We start from the raw sequence: 18,211 nt of genomic DNA on the forward strand, positions 1-18,211 counted from the left end.
AGCGACCCCTCCTTGGGTTTCCGAGGCAGTATCACTACGGAAGTAGGATTGCCCAACCTTCCTTCCGAGGAGTGGCTGGTGGGTTTGAACCGCCAGCCTTCTGGTTAGCAGTCAAGTGCCTTAGCCACTATGCTACCACAGCTCCCCTGGCAGAGCCTAGTGTTTGCTAAATAACTGACAGACAGACTCAGTGCATTTGGCTCAAGGTCACCAGTAACCTTTGGCCTGGATATGGAGACCGAAGCCCAGGGTACAGGAGAGACTCACTCAGGGTCACACAGCCCAGAGCTTCACAGACCCCCAGCCTAGGGCCTCTCCATGCCCCACACCATGACCAGGGCTGATGGAGCTAGGGCAGGCCTGTGAGGTTTCCAGCCTCCAGACTCCACTCCTTTAGGTCTGTGCTCAGCACAGAATCTAAACCCGGTTGGTTCTCAATAATGAACAGAAATCTCCCACCCAGAAGGCCTCAGCTCACTGTTTCTCACATTCCAAGTCGCCACTGAGCTTGATGTCAAGCTATCTCTCTGAAAGGAACAGACGGAGCGGTAGAGGTTGGGGGAAAGGCTAGGCACTGACCTCGAGCAGGGACGCGGCTGTGGCCAGGGATGGGGAGAAGAGGACCTCGCAGGCATCCAGGTTTTCAAAGGTACGGGCTGTCAGTAGCAAGGGGTTCAGCATCAGGGCAGGGAGGGCAAGCATGGGGGTGAGTGGCCCAGTCCTAGGCTGGACCAGGCTGCCATGCCCACTCTCAGGAGGCCTGCCTCATCCTCACAGGATATCAGCACTGTGATTAAATGCTTCTCTGGGTCAATATATGTGTAATAGATGTTTTCGCCATGAGCCTATGAGCACCTGAGGGTGGGAACCGTGTATGCTCTGTACCTGACACCATGCCTAGCCTCTGACTGGCAGAGCCTGCCAGTCACATGCCCCTCCCCCAGCTTCTACCTCAGACTCCCGGAGCTCTCAGAGGCAGCCCTGGCTCCTTGCCTACCTCAGTGCCTGACACCATCTACCTGCCCCCAAGTGTGAGCTGTTCACTCAGGCCTCAGGCCTTTGCACAAGCTGGCCCCTCTGCTTGATGTACCCTTTCTCTGTGTCTCACTAGACTGTGAGCTCTTTGGAGCTAGGATCATTCATTGATTCACTTTTCCAAACTTCCTCCTCTGGGCCAGGACCCTTGCTTGGAACCAGAGGCAGAAGCAGAGTGAGACTAGGTGCCTGTCTCAGAGGATTTCCCTGTCTGGAGCATAGCAGGTATCCAGAAAGTGTCAGATGAGTGAACGTGTTCTCTTCCCTAGCCTTCCTCCTTGCAGAAGGTGGCTGTTCAGTCACTCACACCTTAGCATGAATTAGTTCGAAGATTACCCTATCCCTGAGACATCTGACCTTTAAACAACCAAATTTGGAAAGGGTCTTAAAAGGCCTATGGTCAACTCCCAGTATATTTTATCTGCACATCTTTACAATGGAATTTCAGTCTAGTGACACCATACTCAAAGATTTCAAGCTAACAGACCTGTTCAAATGTACACACAGGTGAACTCTCCCAGCTTTCAACCCAAAAGCGGCTCATGTTGGGACAGAAACAGATCCGGCAATACTCCATGGGCAGCCCGAGGCCGTACTTCCTCAGGCCCAGCACAGGGTTGGGATGGGGGTCTGTGCAGGTCTCTCACCCTCATACTGCAAGTTGCCCAGGTGCAGGATGGCAGCCAGGAGCTTCGAGATCTCCCAGTTCTCAGTGTCGGTGAACATGAGCACCTTCATGGCAGAGCGGATGTTGGCATACTCCTGGCTGTCCTCTCGGCCCTCACAGGTTATGCAGTTACCCTGGGGGACAGGAGTTGGGAGAGTGGGGTACAGGAAGACATCAGGGAAGCCATGGGTACCCCTAGAGAGGCAGCGCCTGGGCCAAAGATCCCTTTCTACCAGGCCAGGTCACTGCAGGCCAACCTGGGCTCCACTCCAGGCACTGACCTCACCTAGTCAGCACCATAAGAGCTCCTGAAAATCTCTGCCTGGGCTTCTCAAGGACACATTTCCCACATCTGGGGACCCAGCTTCTTCTGTTCCTCACTCATGCCCTCTAATATGCAGCACAACACATGGTGATTCCTTTCATCAGGGGCCTGGAAATGTGGGCACAAGATGTTGGGGCATAGGCGTAGGGCAGTAGGAGGCCACCAGGAACCAGACAAGATCTGGAACTAGACAATGTCCCCTCTTCTTTGGAGTAAGGGGAGCCAGGGCACTGCTGCCAGGCCTGCCTCTGTCACCCTGCCTTGCAGTTACAGCATCAAAGCCCTATTGTCTCTCTGCCTCCCTCAAGGACACTCACTTGAACGCCCTCACTTGGTGCAGCCTGGTGTGGATAGGTGGATGGAGGACAGGATAACTGCAGACAGGCAGGGCACCAATAGGGGGTCTGCCCAGGACTGTGTGTCTATGAGACCTGTGTGTGTATGTGTGTGTGTCCCCACATGTGCTGGCTAGCTCCAGGAAGCGTCCAGGGCGGCCTGTCACACCACAATCTCTGTACACATACACACACATACACACACACACACACCCTTCTGTTTTCCCATATTTGTCAGATGTATGGCTCACACTTGTCTGCATGTAGCCTGGCCCACCCCAGCCCTAAGAAACCAGGCCTGGACTCTCCCAGGACCAAGGACTAGTGCTCCCCAAGCCAGCCTGTTATGTGCATGGTCCCAAGATCCCCCATCCCATGCTGGGCATACTGGGCACCCCATACAGGCCCAAACAGCAGCAAGAAACTGGCACCAAAGCCCTGAAACCAGTAAGCCCTGGAGCCAGTGAGGCTGCAGCAGCCTGCACCCTACAACTCTGGGAGGCCTGGCAAAGCTCCTCCGTCTTCATATCTTTAAAAACTAAACTGATAGCATGTATGTGTCAGACAGGTTCATGTGTGTGAGTGCACATGGGCATGTGTGTGCACGTGTCCTAGATGGCTACCTGTATCTCTTTTTGTCCAAGCTGACTCACAGTAACCCTCCAGGACAGGGCAGAACTTCCCCATAGGGTTTCCAAGGCTGTAAATCTTACAGAAGCAGACTGCCATATTGTTCTCCTGTGGAGCAGCTTGAGTGGGTTCGAACCACTGACCTTTCAGTTTGCAGCTCAGTGCATAACCAATGCATCACCAGAGCTCCTTTGGATGGCTAAAAGACACACTTTTAGAAATGTGTGTCTATGGTGAGAGCCCATCTAGATGCATGTGCGAGAGAGTGTGTGCCTGAGTGGTGAACAGGTCTTAAGCATATACAATCTCAAGGTGGGTTGGGGCAGATCAGGGGGCAGGAGAAGGTCCAGTGTCCACCCACTAGAACCAAAGCTGGGGAGGGGCTAGATGGGCATGATCTAGATCTGACCCTGACCTCCCTGGGATGCATGCCCCCTCCCCAAGGTGCCCCTCTGAGCCTTACCATGGCCAAGTAGTTATAGTCAGTGGCCTGACCCAGGCCCAGCTTCTTCTTCTGTTCCTCACTCATGCCCTCCAACATGCAGTAGAACACGTGGTAATTTCTTTCATCGGGGGCCTGGAAATGTGGGTACAAGATGTTGGGGCATAGGGGTAGGGCAGTAGGAGGCCACCAGGAACCAGACAAGGTCTATGTGGGAGGAAAATCTGTACATGTTTTACCCTTTTAACAAAAGGCTTTACTAATGGCAAGATTTCCATCACTGAGGCAAGCAGGCAGCAGCACAGAGCTCTGCCGATGGTGGGCACCCCACCATCCTCAAGGCCAAGGGTCCTGGAAAGGTACAGCCCTGTCCCTGAGAGTCCCACATCTGCTTCTGCATCTCCTGGGCTCAGACCTACCTGGCGACAGACACGCGACTTCTCCAGCAGGTATTGCTCAATTTTGGCACCTTCAATGGCACCCCGCTTGTTAAAGTGGATGTCGATGTACTTCCCAAAGCGACTTGAGTTGTCATTGCGGATAGTCTTTGCATTCCCAAATGCTACGGGAGGCTGAATGTCACGGCCAAGGCCAGTGCCACCCCAGCCGCCTGCTCCACCCTTGGAGCCTCAACCCTACCTTCCAAGATGGGGGTGGCCTCCAGCACTTGCTGCTCAATCCAGGAATGCTGCCCACTGATAGCCGCCAGGAACTGCAGAATCAGCTTTGTGCTCTCTGTCTTCCCTGCCCCGGACTCCCCACTGCAGAGAGGATGGAGGGAGCGGGAGGACCCATCACAGCCCGTACCGCCCTCCCACACTGAGGCCTCATCCCAGGCTGCGTGCTCTCCCACCTGTAGAATGGGCTGACAATATGGATTTTCCAGGACTGAGTGGACGGTGAAAGGCCCTCACCCGCAAGGTGTGCTGTTACACCTGAAGGTTAGTCTCCTTCCCCTTCATTCAAACACACCCCCTCCATCCATACTTGCCACCGAGCGTGGCCCTTATTAGATGCTGTCAGGGCTTTGTCCTTTTTCCCTCTGCCCAAGAGAAAAGACAGACTCTCTGCCTATGTAAAGCAAGACTGAGCTTTCAACTGATCATAAACTTAACAGGAACCAAGAGTGAAAAGGCTGGCCTCAAAAGCTAACATGAGCTTTGGTAGCATTAATAGAAATACAAAGCCCAAGAAAGGGGAGGTGATTCTCTACATTGCAACAGTACACACAGGGCACAGGGTCTGGTCCTTCAGAAGCTTCATGGCCCCCCTCCCCAGTGGTGCAATCTCAAGAAACGTCAGCAAGAACGCAGAGGTGCTATGTGCTGGTGCTGGCCACCAACCTGATGATACAGCACTGGTCACGGCTGTTGCGTTTCATGTTGAAGTAGCAGTTGTCAGCGATGGCAAAGATGTGGGGGGGCATCTCCCCGATCTTCTTGTTGGTGTACTGGCGGATGTGTTGTGGTGAGTAGATAGGGAGCAGCTGGTAGGGATTCACAGCCACCAGGATGGAGCCTGTGTACGTCTGAGGGCAACAAGGGACAGGGAGCTCACCACCATCCATGCGGCAGCTCTGATTTTAGGAAGTCCCCACACTCTGCCCTCCTCTGTCCCTCAGACAGAAAGAGCACTGGCTTTGGGGTCAGGTGGAGCTGGGCTCGGAATCCCGCCTCCTTATGAGCTGGAGGCAGGGTCTGCAGGCTAGCATTAGGCATGGCTCAGAGTAGGTGCTCAAGTCTTTGGTGAAGGAAGAGAGGAAGTGGGTGAGAGGGAAGGAGGAAGGGTCTCTGAGCCTCAATTTCTTTAGTTTTATCTGTAAAATGAACATAACATGACTGTTTAGGAAGGTAAAAGGAGATAGAGTATTTTAAAATTCAGTAAGTTCCCGGACGTTGGTTCTCATCTTTACCCCAAGCCCCACATCCTACCTTTGGGAGTGGAATGCATGTGCTGGACCATGTCCAGAATGGAGGCTGGATTGGTGAGAGGGGAGTGGAAGGTCTGGGTCTGTGGTTTGGGGGGCTGGGTGGGTCCTAGTCTCTGCAGCACTGATTCAGGGCAGATGGCCCCTGTGCCCTCCTAGCATTGTAGGTACAGGGGCCTCCTGGGGGGCTTTCTCTACTTGGGCTCCTCTGTTAGTGGTCACATTGGCTACCCGGGGCCCTGCCACCCAGGGGATGACATGGCCTGCCCCCCCTGCCATCAGGGCAGAGTGAGGAGCTCAGGGATTATTTCTCCCTCCTCCCACAGCCCTTGCAATTTCGAAAAGGTCGGACCCAGCCTATAATTGATGATGCATGCAAATTGACATCTGTGGTCTGGAGAGGTGGAAGAAAGATATGACTGCACAGAGGAGGTGACAGCCCCTGTCCTGTCCTACCCAAGGCTCCGTGCATCAGTCCAGGGCTGCGGCCTCAGCCCATCATGACCATGCGGGGGAAGCACTGCTGCGAGCACTGTATGCCAGGGGACGGGCTCACGTGGGGCCAGCTGAGGCTACAAAACACCCCTGGGCTTGGCTCCTGGTGTCATTCCCCACTCCCCAAGGCCCTGAGAGCAGGTCAGGCACTGCCCGACCCTGAACCCAGGAGGACCCTCATCTCCTACTCAAGCCTCCTCTTCTTCCAAGCAGCCCATGGCACAGGCAGGGGTAATGCTGTGGTCACTGACTGTGCAGCAAAAGCCTGAGCAGGAAGAGATGGGGTGGGGTCGGGGAGAGAGGCAGGAAGGCTAGCAGCCAGGCCAAGCATATAAGCCCAAAGCTGGAGCCAGCCCTGACTGATGGTGACTCAGAAACACACTCACCGGCCCTCCACAGCTGGTCTGATGTTGGAAAGTGCCGGAGCAGGAGAAAAAGGAGCTAGTCAGTGGGGAAGAGGGAAAATGAGGGGGTTCTGCATGAGCAGCAACCCACACAGCCCAGGGCTGGGCTGAATTCTCAGATCAGGGCCTCAATCCTCCAGGCTCCATCCCCAGGTTCCCTGCCACCTTCTCCTACAGCCCAGCCCTGCCTAACTGTGGGAACCAGTTAGATTCTAGTTCACTTACCAGCAACCTGCTCCAGACTGGGCATCAGGCACAAGTAAAATCTCTTTGGCAAATCACTCCTCTAAGCTTCAATTGGGAGCTCTGCTAGCGTAGTGCCTAAGGCACTTGACTGCTAACCAGGAAGCTGGCGGTTCAAACCCACCAGCCACTCCTCGGGAGGAAGGTTGGGCAATCTACTTGCATCGTGATTCCACTTCGGAATCCCAAGAAGGGGTCGCTATGAGTCAGATCCAACTCAGCGGCACATAACAACAACAACAACAAGCTTCAGTTTGCTCATCTGTAAAATGGGGATCCTTAATGCCTACCTCCTAGAACTGCAGTGACGACTAAAGGGAATAATCTTTGCCAGGTGCCAGGACAGCCCAGGGCGCTACCTTCCTTTCTTTTCAATATTTCCTTAATAATGTGACACTGAACTGTCTGGCCCCTGGTCACCATGTGGCATGAGATTGACTCCGTGCATTCATTCAAAAACCTTTACCCAGACATGTGGGGAGGTTGATGGCCATAAAGCAGGACGCTGGGGAGGGAAAGTCTCGGGGTAGGAGCTCAGAGATACCCAGCTTCTATTGGGAGTTGGGCAGGAGTTATTGAGCCAGGCTCATTAGAGCACAGCATGAAAGGGCGTGACATTTGGGAGGTCTGCTTGAGAAAGGTCACTCTGGGAGCTGGAGGAGGATGAATGGCAGTCACCGAGGCTAGTGGCAGAGGCACTATTTCGGATCCTAATGAAGCAGACAATGAGGGCAGGGGGAGAATCAGACAGAGGTGCCCCTGAGAGCAGGCTAAGGGTGTGTGTGTGTGTGTGTGTGTGCGCGCGCGCGTGTGTGATGAGATGAGACATTATGAGAAGCCTTCCTTGCTGGGGCCTCGACCCTCTTCTCAGCTCAACACTCTGGGAGGCTGCCGCCTCCCACAGCTTCCACGACCCTCTCCACTCTGCCCAGGGACTTCCTGAGCACCAGACCCTTGAGCCACCTGTCTCCTGACATTTCCACTGATGTCTCTCAGTGGTGAAAAATAGCATTCATCCTTCTCCCCGTTTTGTGCCTCCCCAGCCTTCCCCACTGGGCAAAGAGCACCATAAAGACATCACCCAGGGTAGAAACCCGGGAAGCTCCTCGACACCTTCCTCTCCCTCCCACCACCCCCACTTCTCTCCATCTCTATGGCTATTCCTGGTTCAAGGCACCACCATCTCCTCAGTGGGCTCCCCACTTCCACACATTCTCTCTACAATCCGGCCTCCACTCAGAGCCAGGGTGACCTTTTTAAGAATCACACTGTGTTTCTCCACTGCTAAAACCCCTAATGGTTTCCCATTGACCTCAGGACAAGGTCCAGACTCCTCTCCATGACCACTGACGAGTGTCTACCACAGAGTGCTGGCCTCACCAGCTTCGCCCACCACCACACTCCATCCCCTTATCCAGCTAATTCTGACTCCACCCTCCAGGTCTTCCTCCAGGAAGCTAGGCCCCCTTCCTGTGTGATTCATCACACACCACATAGCTCTTGCCTCTCCACCTGGACTTCCCCAAATCCCATGAATGCACCTCTGTAGCTGGTAGCTGGGATAGTGAAAAGAGAGTAAGGAGGCTTCACCAACACTGGCAACAAGATCCAGGCACACTTCAGTCCTCTCTGTCCTCTGAGGAGCTTGACATTGCTCTCTGAGGCCTTCTGGCCTCTCTCTCCAATGGTCTACAGTCAGCAGAGAGTTAATGCCCAACCACTCAGCAGAGGCCTCTTGCTCAAGTCTCTAGTAATAAAACCAGCCCTATGGGGTCACAGAATGAGGTGGGAGAGAGATAAGGAGCTATTCCCAAGCCAGAGATACAATACAGGTGGCTCCCAGGGAACCTCTCTGGGGTCCGAGAGACATACCCCTAGAGATGTGACAGGAATCCCTCCTCAAGTCCCACCTCCTCCAGGAAGCTCTCAAGCCTGCCAAACCTGGGGACCTCTCCTTTAGCAGGCCATGGAGATCACATCCTAGGATTCAAACACCTTCCCAGAATCACAGAGACTACCTCTTGAAGTCTCCCATTGAGCCAGAGGGAAGACTAAAACCAGAGAGGGGCAGGGACTCCCCCAGGCCATATGCCTAGACCTCTCACCTCCAAGACCAGGGCTCCAACCTTGGGAATAGCTCCTTATTTCTCTCCTACCCCATCCTGTGGCCCCATAGGGCAGATTTTATGACTGGATACTAGAACAAGAGGTCTGCTTGGCATCTGAGTCCCAGGCCAGTCTCCCCACGCACTCCCTGCAGGACATTGGGTAGATTCTGGAACTACCCAATGAGGGGTTGCTAAGTATCATCTGAGGGTGCTCCCTTGTTCTGGGGTCCCTGGGGCTGGTTTGTGTCCCTGGGGTGCTGTCCCTCAGGCTCTTGGAGGAGACCAGCTGGAGGCAGGCAAGCCCAGGGCAGACAGTCAGGGACAGAGTATCTCTGGCCAAGGCTGTGAGCCAGCAGGGGCCAGCCTCCTGGTAACCTGAAGAAATCCTGGGTGCCTGGGGCTGCCGTCCTGTGTAACCCAATCCCTGCAGCCACTAGGGGTTGCCATGGTTAGGGACGGGTACAGTTTCTGGGTGGGACAATAGTCATATTGCTTCTTCAAAGCCCTGCTCCGATCCTTTCATCCATCCATCACAGAATCATGTTGTTGTTGTTGTTGTTATTTGCCATCGAGTCGACCCCAACTCATAGCGACCCCTCCTTGGGTTTCCAAGGCAGTATCACTACGGAAGTAGGATTGCCCAACCTTCCTTCCCAGGAGTGGCTGGTGGGTTTGAACCGCCAACCTTCTAGTTAGCAGTCAAGTGCCGTAGGCACTATGCTACCAGAGCTTCACAGAATCATAGACTTAGCAAAATGAGGAAACCTCTTTGTACCTGGAATTCTTAGAGCATCGATCCTCAAACCAGTAGACACCCAGAATCTTAGACCCACAGACTGTCAGAACTGGGGCCCTTCCACCTCCCACAGCTTGGCTTCTGGGAAAAAGAAAGCAGCTTAGACCTCCTCACCTTGGTTCCTCCCCTGTCCCTTCATAGGAGATGGCACCTGTCCCCTCACCCTCTTCTCTCTCACCCAGAAAAAAGGTCAGAAAGAACACTGGTGAAGACTTCTAATGAGACAAACATGCAGATCTCAGGGTTTTCTGGAGAATCCATAAACGTCTGGAATTACTTTCTTTGATCCCTTAGTCAGCCTACTGGAGAATAGAATGTCAGGCTGATCTCCCCAGTAGCTGCCAGCTAATAAGTCTATCCCCGCCCCTCCAAAATTCTGCAAACAGTATTCACTGTTTCCAGAAGGAACTTGTTTTTTGTTTTTTCCCTCCCCTCTCCTTTAGAAGAGGAGGTGGCACGAAGGTTAAACCCTGGGCTGTTAACCGAAAGGTTGGTGGTTTGAGGCTACCTAGCAGCCCCTCACGGGGGAAGGTCGAGAAGACCTTATGAGGCAGCTCCACTCTACCTATGGGATCACTATGAGTCGGAATACACTCAAAGCACCTAACAACAACTCTTCCATAAATCCTGGTCCCCCAGTGGTTTCAAGGTCTATAAACGACTCATGAACCTGTGGTTAGAATCGCCCCCTTCTTCAGCCACACAGCACAAGCCAGGACTCAGAGGAGAGGAATGTGCCACAGTGAGGTCCTGGCCCCCAGCGGCAGGCGGGTCAATCTCAGGAGGCTGGGCCCACCTGAGGGGCGGGCCTTAGAGCTGGGTGGGCGGGGCTCTGGGCGGGAGGAGGGCGGCACTCACGTAGATGAGGTGGTCTCGGTAGCGGATGAGCAGGTTGCGCAGGATGCCCGCCTCGTTGAGGTCCCCCAGGCGGATCATGTCTTCCACGCCGTGGACCGACGTGGGGTGCATGGGCTTGATGTGCGTAGCGTTCTGCGGGGAGATCCAGTGTTCCTGCGGGGAGGCACGGGCGGCCACATCAGGAGGGTCCAGGCTGCACACTGCAAGGGAGGGGCCCCGGAACGCCGGAGTCCCGGGTTCTGTGCGACCCTGACAAGGGTCTTGTTCTGTCTCACAGCAAAACCCATTTACAGGTCTGAGCCCGGCATCCTCACCCTCCGGTGGACAACTCCGCCTCCTCTTAGGGAACTCTTTTCTGCAGACCTGAGGTGCACAGAGTAGGGACTTTAACCCCACCCTACACCGTCTTAACAACAACAACAACACCGTCTTAGGAGCTCTGGTGGCGTAGTACCTAAGACATTTGACTGCCAACTAGAAGGGTGGTGGTTCAAACCCACCAGCCACTTCTGGAAAAGACGATTGGGCAATCTACTTCCGTAGTGACACCGCCTGGGAAATGAGTTTAGTTTTTTTGGTTTTACACTGTAGTTAGGAGTTCTGGTAGTGTAGTGGTTAAGGCATTTGAGTGCTTAACCAGAAGGTTGGCGATTCAAACCCACCAGCCACTCCGCAGTAGAAAGATAAGACAATCTACTTCTGTAAATATTTAAGGAGCTCCAGTGGTGGTGAACTTGGCTGCTAACCAGGTCAGTGGTTCAAACCCACCAGCTGTTCCGTGGAAGGAAGATGGAACAATCTACTCCTATAAAGATCCACAGCCTGGTAAACCCAACTTGAAGGCAGGGAGTTTGGTTTTGTAGAGTCACTTTGCAGGATGGAGCAGAAAGTAATCATTGGCGTTAGAAAGACTTGGCTTCAAATCTAGGGTCTGGTAAACTAATGCATAATAAGTCATTTCAGAGCTTCAGAGAGTAACAGGCATATGTGATGCAGGGCCAAGGGGGAGCTACTTGAGATAGGGTGGTCAGCAGTGATGCACTAGCGTTGGTGTCACTCATGGTGTCTCCCCACCCCCCCACCCGGACCTCCTCCCATACCAGACCATACAGAATCCTTAGTAATGCTTACTACCAATTTTAATCATAGAGTAATATTTGATAAATACCGTTGTAAATTGCTTAAACTGCTATTTCTTAGACTATGCATACTAACAACAAAATTACTTTATAAAATCATTCTACATTGAATTGCATTATTAGTTACAACATCACTAGTAACTGAGTGGAAGCCTTTTTGATATTTCTCCTTCTTTTCTGTAAATTACTATTTCATTCTCAAAAATGTTACTGACATAAGCTCACAAATTCAAATTACCACAATACTACAGCAAAAACACCAAAAAAATTGACAAAATCAGTGGCTGTGATATAAACTCCAGCAGCAACCAAAACAACAAAAGTAGCACGTGCAGATGAAACCATTCAATTCAAAACATCTTTGTAACTAGGTAATAATGACAGCTCAGACCCACTGGCATTAGAAGGTTCAAAGAGTAAGTTAGCATAGAGCGTTTCAGCCTTGTAGCAGGCTTGTAGGTATACTGATACGTACAAACTGAGCTTATGGAAAATGTTTTTGTTGTTATAACTAGCTGCAGGGATTTTTTTTTTTATTAAAAATAATACATTTCTGCTGAAACACTGCACAAAATTTTGATAGTCATTTTGATGTCACCCCATCTGACAGTGTTTCCCAGTGTGGTCCATCCCCCACACCCACCCTAGTAACATCACCCTAGTCAGGGACCACCTCCATGAGGAGATGACATTTGAGCTGAGACCTGAATGATGAGAAAGAGACCACTCCAAGAGAATGTGGGGGAAGGGAACAGCCAAAGCAACGCCTCTGAGGCTGGCAAGGGCTCAACCTTTAAGGGAAAGCCTGAAGGTCTGGCAGTAGCAGGGGAGGGGGGTAGAAGTGGACCCATTTGGCATATATTTCACAGGACTTTCTGGCAAGGGATGAACTTTCAGAATCTGTGAGATGAAGCTGAAGCCCTGGTGGCACAGTGGTTAAAAGCACTCGACTGCTAACCAGAAGTTCGACAGTTTGAACCCACCAGCCACTCCGTGGAAGAAAGAAGTGCCAATCCTTGGAAACTCTATGGGGCAGTTATACTCTGTCCTACTGAGTCACTATGAGTCAAGATTCACTGCAATGAGTTTTTTGGGGGGCGTGGGGGACAGGGGGGAGATGAAGCAGAAACTAGTTCTGAGGCTTTCCCTACTCGAGCCTGCAATATTTCCTGCTGCCACAAGGTGGCAGTGAGGCGAGCATCTGGGCAGTAGTTGGCTCTTTCTACAAACAAGAGAACTCTGGTTTTCTCAGTGCTCTGGAAGCCTCTCCTCCCCCAATGGTCTCCAACACCTTGTCCCTACAATTGCAGCCTCTCGGGGCAGTGAAAGTCAGACCTATGCTCTGGGTTGTGGCCACAGCCTGAGTCTGGTCCCCATGGTTCCCTGGGGCTCCCTTCCTGTTCCCAATTCCAGGACCTAGATCAAGTAGCAATCTGACTTTTGGGGGTAAGGAGACCTCTCTGCAACTTCCCAGCTCAAGACTTCAAATGTCCTGCCCACCTGCATCTTTTCCTCCTCCGGTTCCCTCTAGGATAACCACTCCCAACAGTCAGACAGCAGGAATCTGAGCATCAACTCTATCCCTCTCTCTGCCCCTACCCAGCTGGTCACTCAGTGCTGCCCAATCAACCCTATAAACCCTATGAAAGGGTACTGAGTGGGCAGTGTTCTCCTGAACAACCTCAAGTTCGCACCCTGATCCAGACCACCAACTCTCACCTGGCCATGGCCCCTGTTTCTTGCTGTTCTCTGCCTTATATTCAGCTCTACCCCCAATCCCTTGTCCACCTGGGAGTTTCCTCAAGCACCAGTCTGACCCTATCACTCTGGGGCTTTGAACCCTTCCCTGACTGTCCCCACACTCCTCAGCCTGGCATTCAAGCCCCTGCATGAATGGACTTTAGAACCAGAGGACAACCCGGGGATGGTTAGCCTTTGCCCCAGCTACCCCTGTACTTCCAAGCTGGGCAAGACTGGTCTCCACTTCCCCCAAACACCTCTGTGACTTTGCTCATGCTGTTCTCTCTACCTTATTTCTACTCATTCATATCTTCAGGCTCAGCACAGATGTTGCCAGATTCTAAAGCTTTCCCTAACAATGCTGCCCCCACTCACATGCTCCACCTATGCTGTCCCCAGCTCCATTCACACTGGATTGGGGGCCTCCTCTGGAAGGTCTTCCTTTGAATAAGGCAGTGATCACACAGGTTGCCATGGACTGAGTCTGGTTCAGTCCCTTCCTCTTGATTAGCTCCAAGGCTGAGAGCTCATGGAGGCCGGATTCCATGTCTGATCCATCCCTGGTCAATGGCACCTCATATGAGTCTGGGCAGAAAGGATGTGCCAGGGAAACTCTGACGGGACAGATGGTCAACTGGCAACTAAGGACCAGGACTTTAGTAGAAGCAGAAGTCCTGGGAAAGACCCCAGAAGTCCCTGACTCTAGCCCCCTCACTTTACATGAGAAAACTGATGCTTGGAGCACAATGGTGACCTGCCCAGGGCCCTCAGAGGTGTCAGGGACAGGGTCAGCCAGAGCCCATCATTCCCATTTCCTTGGCATTTCACGGCACTTTCTGGGCCAGGAGCATTTCAAACCAGTCATACCCTCCCAAAGGCATTTGCAAATGGCCAAATGATGAGGTCCAAATACCCACCTGGACTTTCCAGTCTTGTGTGGAACATTTCTCTCTCCTGGACACCTATTTCTTGATAAAAGCTGATCCAGTTGGAGAATTCTGCTGTCTGGTCCCCACCCCCTGGCTCAGTGCTAGGCCCAGCATTAGCTGCCTTAGAAAAGGCTCCTGGCCAGGCTGTCTGCCTACCTGCCTCTGCCCAGCTGCTGGTCCCCATGAGAGTCAGCATAGAGGTTAACACACTGGCAGTTAAATATCTTGCTCAAGTCACTGTACCTCACTATGCACCCATGATCTCACCTATAAAATGGAAATCATAACAGTCTCTTCTTCCTGGGTATGTTGGAAGATTAACTGATACAATAATAGCCAGTCTTCTGGGGACTAGGAAATGCTTAGCAAGGCCTGCGTATTATTATTCTAATATTTTCTAGTTTTACAGAGGAGACACATGTTCTCACTTGTTGCCCACTGTCAGAGAGAATTACTACCCCTTTGTCTTACAAAGGAGCTCTGGTAGTATAATGCCTAAGGCATTTGACTACTAACCAGAAGGCTGGTGGTTCAAACCCACCAGCCACTCCTCGGAAGGAGGGTTGGGCAATCTACTTTTGCAGTGATACTGCCTCGGAAATCAAAGGAGGAGTTACTATGAGTCGGGTACGACTCAATGGCAGTGCATTGTTATATGAGTGAGCAGTTAGGCTCAGAGAGGTAAAGTGACTCACCTAGGATCACACTGCCACAGAGTTAAATGGCAGAGTTGAGCCTCTCTCCACCTCTTTCCTGCATAAGGTTCCCAACTGAGATCACCACTCCTTGGCTCAATGTTCACAAGCACCTAGACATGGGCCAAAGTACAACCAGGGCAGAAACCGAGGCTTGGCCCTAAAGGAATGACAGAGAGAGAGAGATTGCACACACATGGCCAATTCTGAGGACTGGGATGCATTAAGGAAAGAGCTGGCCTTGGACTGAGCTAGAAAAGACAGGAGTATCAGGGTCTGTAAAGAAAAGGAAGGAGGGGGTACATCTGGCAATAGGAATGGCTTAGACAAAGGCAGATCACTGGGGTCTCAATGAGGACTGGAACTGTAACCTTCCATTCATTCATTCATTCAGCAATGCTTACGGAGAACCTTCTCCATGCTGGGGAACCAGGGGTAGTCTCCTGGCCCTTGCCCTCAAGGTGCTGGGAGTCTATGGGAAGACAGATGGGTCAAGATGATGGCTGAGGGGATGGGATGGGTGGGAAAAGCACTTTGAAAGAGAAGCACAGAGGGGCCAGAAGGCTACTGAAGCAAACCCCAGCCCTCCTCACCAGTCATGCCCCTCCCCTTCCTGCAGCTCCCACTCTCAGGCCTTGATGGGGGCAGGGTGGGAGGGGGACCTCTGGGATCTGATGACACAGAGTTATGGGACACCATCTGACATGCAACATGACCCAGGGGAAACTCAACCCTTCAGGCAGAGTCCCTGCTCCCCCAGGGCTCCAGGCAGGTTCATAGGCCCATTGGTGCTGCCATCCGGCCTGTGCCTGGCTTATGTGACTGCAGCCTCACAATGGCTTCCTAGAGGGTCCTAGGACTGACACTACAGATGCTCTGGTTCTAAAGTCCAGGCAACAACAGCGTGGTTAACAGAACCTGAGCCCCAAGGGCCAAGGCGGCAAAGCTGCCACTGAGATGTTAAGAATTAAAAGGTACCCCTAGAAGTCTAGGTTCTCATCCCAGCACCATCACCTGCCAGCTACATGATAGGTCAGAGTGGCCTTTCTCTGTGCCTCAGTTTCCCCATGGGGTAACAACTGTGCCCTTCCTGACTTTCACAGATGCTGTGAGGATCGAAAGAGAGAACTTGAGTTCAAAGGGCTTTCAGGCCTGGAGAGGGCCCCCTGAGGAGTGCAGGCTATCAGTGATGCCCTGCCACCTTGTGTCCAGCACCTGGGCTCCAGAGTCCTGAACTCTCTCCTTGTTCCCAGCAGAGCCTTCTGCCCCCATCACTGCATCCTGTTTTTCTCACTCTCCCCATCAGGAGGCTGAGACAGGGGCTCGGTCTTATCTCTATGTCCCCAGAGCTGGGCACAGCACCTGGCACAACCCAAATTACAACAGGATTGAATGTCTCTAGGTCCCTTGTGTACCTGCTGAGTTACAACACTGTCCCCTGTACCATGCCCTCATTACCTCTGCCCATGCACACACATGTTCAGAGGCCCCAAGACCAGACTACCTTCTGCAGGCCTGGGCCCTGACTTCAGATCTTTCCTTCCCTCCCCAAGGCCCCACTGTCACTACCTGCCCTTCAGGGCCATGAAAGAGAAAGGGTTAATCCATGAGGCAGTGTCAAAATGGATGAGAACTTCCTATGGCTTTTTGATACTTTAACCCAACAAACTGAGACCATAGGAGCTTTCAGACTAACTTTACTGTAATCTCTTTTATGGGTCAACAACACTGTGAGATCGTTATAATTATCCTCATTTTAGAAGAGAAAACTGAGGATCAGAAGGCAAGACTTGGCCGAGCCTGCACAGCTAATAAGTGGGTGAGATGGGATTTGAATCCAGTCTATCTGACCACAAAGCACCCCTGTTCCTGGGAAGCTCCCAACACACACACACACTCATACACATAGAGACACATGTATTCAATACCATGCAGAGTGGACTGAAACGCTAATGTGGCAGAAGGGGAAGTCCCCTCTCACTGGGGTAGTGGGGAAGTCTCTATGGAGGAGCAGATGTCTAAGAGGTAAAGTGGGGGTGCAGCCACGATTTCGACTGCCTGAAGCAGGGCACTGCCTGGTCCCTGCCTCAGGTCACTTGTCAGCATGAGTCTTCCCCAAAGCAAGGGGGTGGGGAGGGCTGGGGAGCTACTCACATTGCCTTCGTCGTCTACCACCTGGATCTGCCCAGAGTCACAGAGCTTCACCACCGCCCCGATGGGCACATCAAACTCCTGCCCGGATCTCAGGTCCATCCAGACATAGTCCCCCTGTAAGGGAGAGAGAGAGCCCAGGTGAGCAGGGAGGGGGACCAGGCACCCCTTCCAGGGAGTCTCATACCCTTCATTCCTGGAGGTTCTTCTGCCAATCTTGGAAAAGAGGAAAGAGGAGAACTTACACTCATGAAAGGCCTCCTGGTGCCAGGCCCTGGGCTGCACTTACGTAACATTATCAACCCCTCCTTCATGGCAGCCATCACTTGCCCCATTTTGCAGACACATAAGCAGAGGCTTAGAGAGGGAAAGAGCCAAGGCCATAGCTGGACAACTTCAAGCCCAGGCCTGTCCACAGCCTGACTCTCCCACTGTTCTACACTTGAACTTGTTGTAGAGACTCACTGAGGTCCAGGCAGCCACACCAAACCACCCACACCACGTCCTCCATCCAAAAGGAGACACTACCCAGACTGTGGGTGAATACTGCAACCTCCAATTCCCCGGAGGTAGATTTCAGCTATAGTAGCAGGTACCTCCCAGTGACACAGTTCTGCACTGGGCCAGGTGACAAGAGTTCATCCACACCATTTTTCCTGGCCTGTGATTTCCTGGCTTGTGGGGGAAGCTGACCTCGACAGGAGAGGGTTTCATATTTGCATGCTCTGCAGAGTCTAGCACGGGGCCTGGCTCTCACTACATGCTCCGCAAGAGTCCACAGAAGCCAAATCTAAAACCCAAACAGACTCCGTTGAAATGGACTTTGCCCAGCACTTCCAGCACTGAGTTCCAGCCATGAGCTAAACGCTGAGGAATCAAGCAGTGACCATGGAGTGTCTACATTCTAGTTGGGAAGAGACAGAGAATAAACAACTTAGCAAATACACTAACATGATCACTTCAGATAGTAATGAGTGCTGTGAAGAAAACAAACACATCAATAGTTGGAGAATGACCTTAGCCAGCCAACCTTCAACTCAGTAGCTAGAGAGGCAGCTGTGTGGAGAGGACTTCTGAGCTGGGATCTGAAGGAGCCGGTCAAAGAAAGAGGCAGGGGCAGAACCTGGCCAGAGGGAGTGGCAAGTGCAAAGAACCTGAGGCAGGGAGGAATAGCAAGGAGACCTCTGAGACAGGGTCTGGTGACAAAGAGGAGGGCAGAGATGTGGGCAGAGGGCAGACATGCAGGGCTTCATTGGCCTGGGGATAAAAGCTCAGATTTTATTCTAATTGTA

The 18,211-nt window shown here is 52.4% G+C and overlaps 1 protein-coding gene across 1 annotated transcript in view; it reads right to left on the minus strand.

Annotated features, from left to right (window-relative positions):
* Positions 1-17,021, minus strand: part of MYO7A (myosin VIIA) — a 69,562-nt gene extending 52,541 nt beyond the window's left edge. The window contains exons 1-9 of the mRNA XM_042780956.1: positions 16,923-17,021; positions 10,266-10,418; positions 6,243-6,260; positions 4,778-4,962; positions 4,074-4,195; positions 3,854-3,996; positions 3,456-3,569; positions 1,683-1,836; positions 580-656 (exon numbers count right to left, since the gene is read on the minus strand). Coding sequence (XP_042636890.1) covers positions 580-656; positions 1,683-1,836; positions 3,456-3,569; positions 3,854-3,996; positions 4,074-4,195; positions 4,778-4,962; positions 6,243-6,260; positions 10,266-10,418; positions 16,923-17,021 — 1,065 coding nt within the window. The remainder of the gene's footprint in view (positions 1-579; positions 657-1,682; positions 1,837-3,455; positions 3,570-3,853; positions 3,997-4,073; positions 4,196-4,777; positions 4,963-6,242; positions 6,261-10,265; positions 10,419-16,922) is intronic.
* Between the last annotated feature and the right edge of the window lie 1,190 nt (positions 17,022-18,211).

The sequence above is a fragment of the Orycteropus afer genome, unplaced genomic scaffold, assembly GCF_000298275.1.
Source record: "Orycteropus afer afer isolate SDZICR_OR568_19922 unplaced genomic scaffold, OryAfe1.0 scaffold00074, whole genome shotgun sequence".
Lineage (NCBI taxonomy): Eukaryota > Metazoa > Chordata > Mammalia > Tubulidentata > Orycteropodidae > Orycteropus > Orycteropus afer.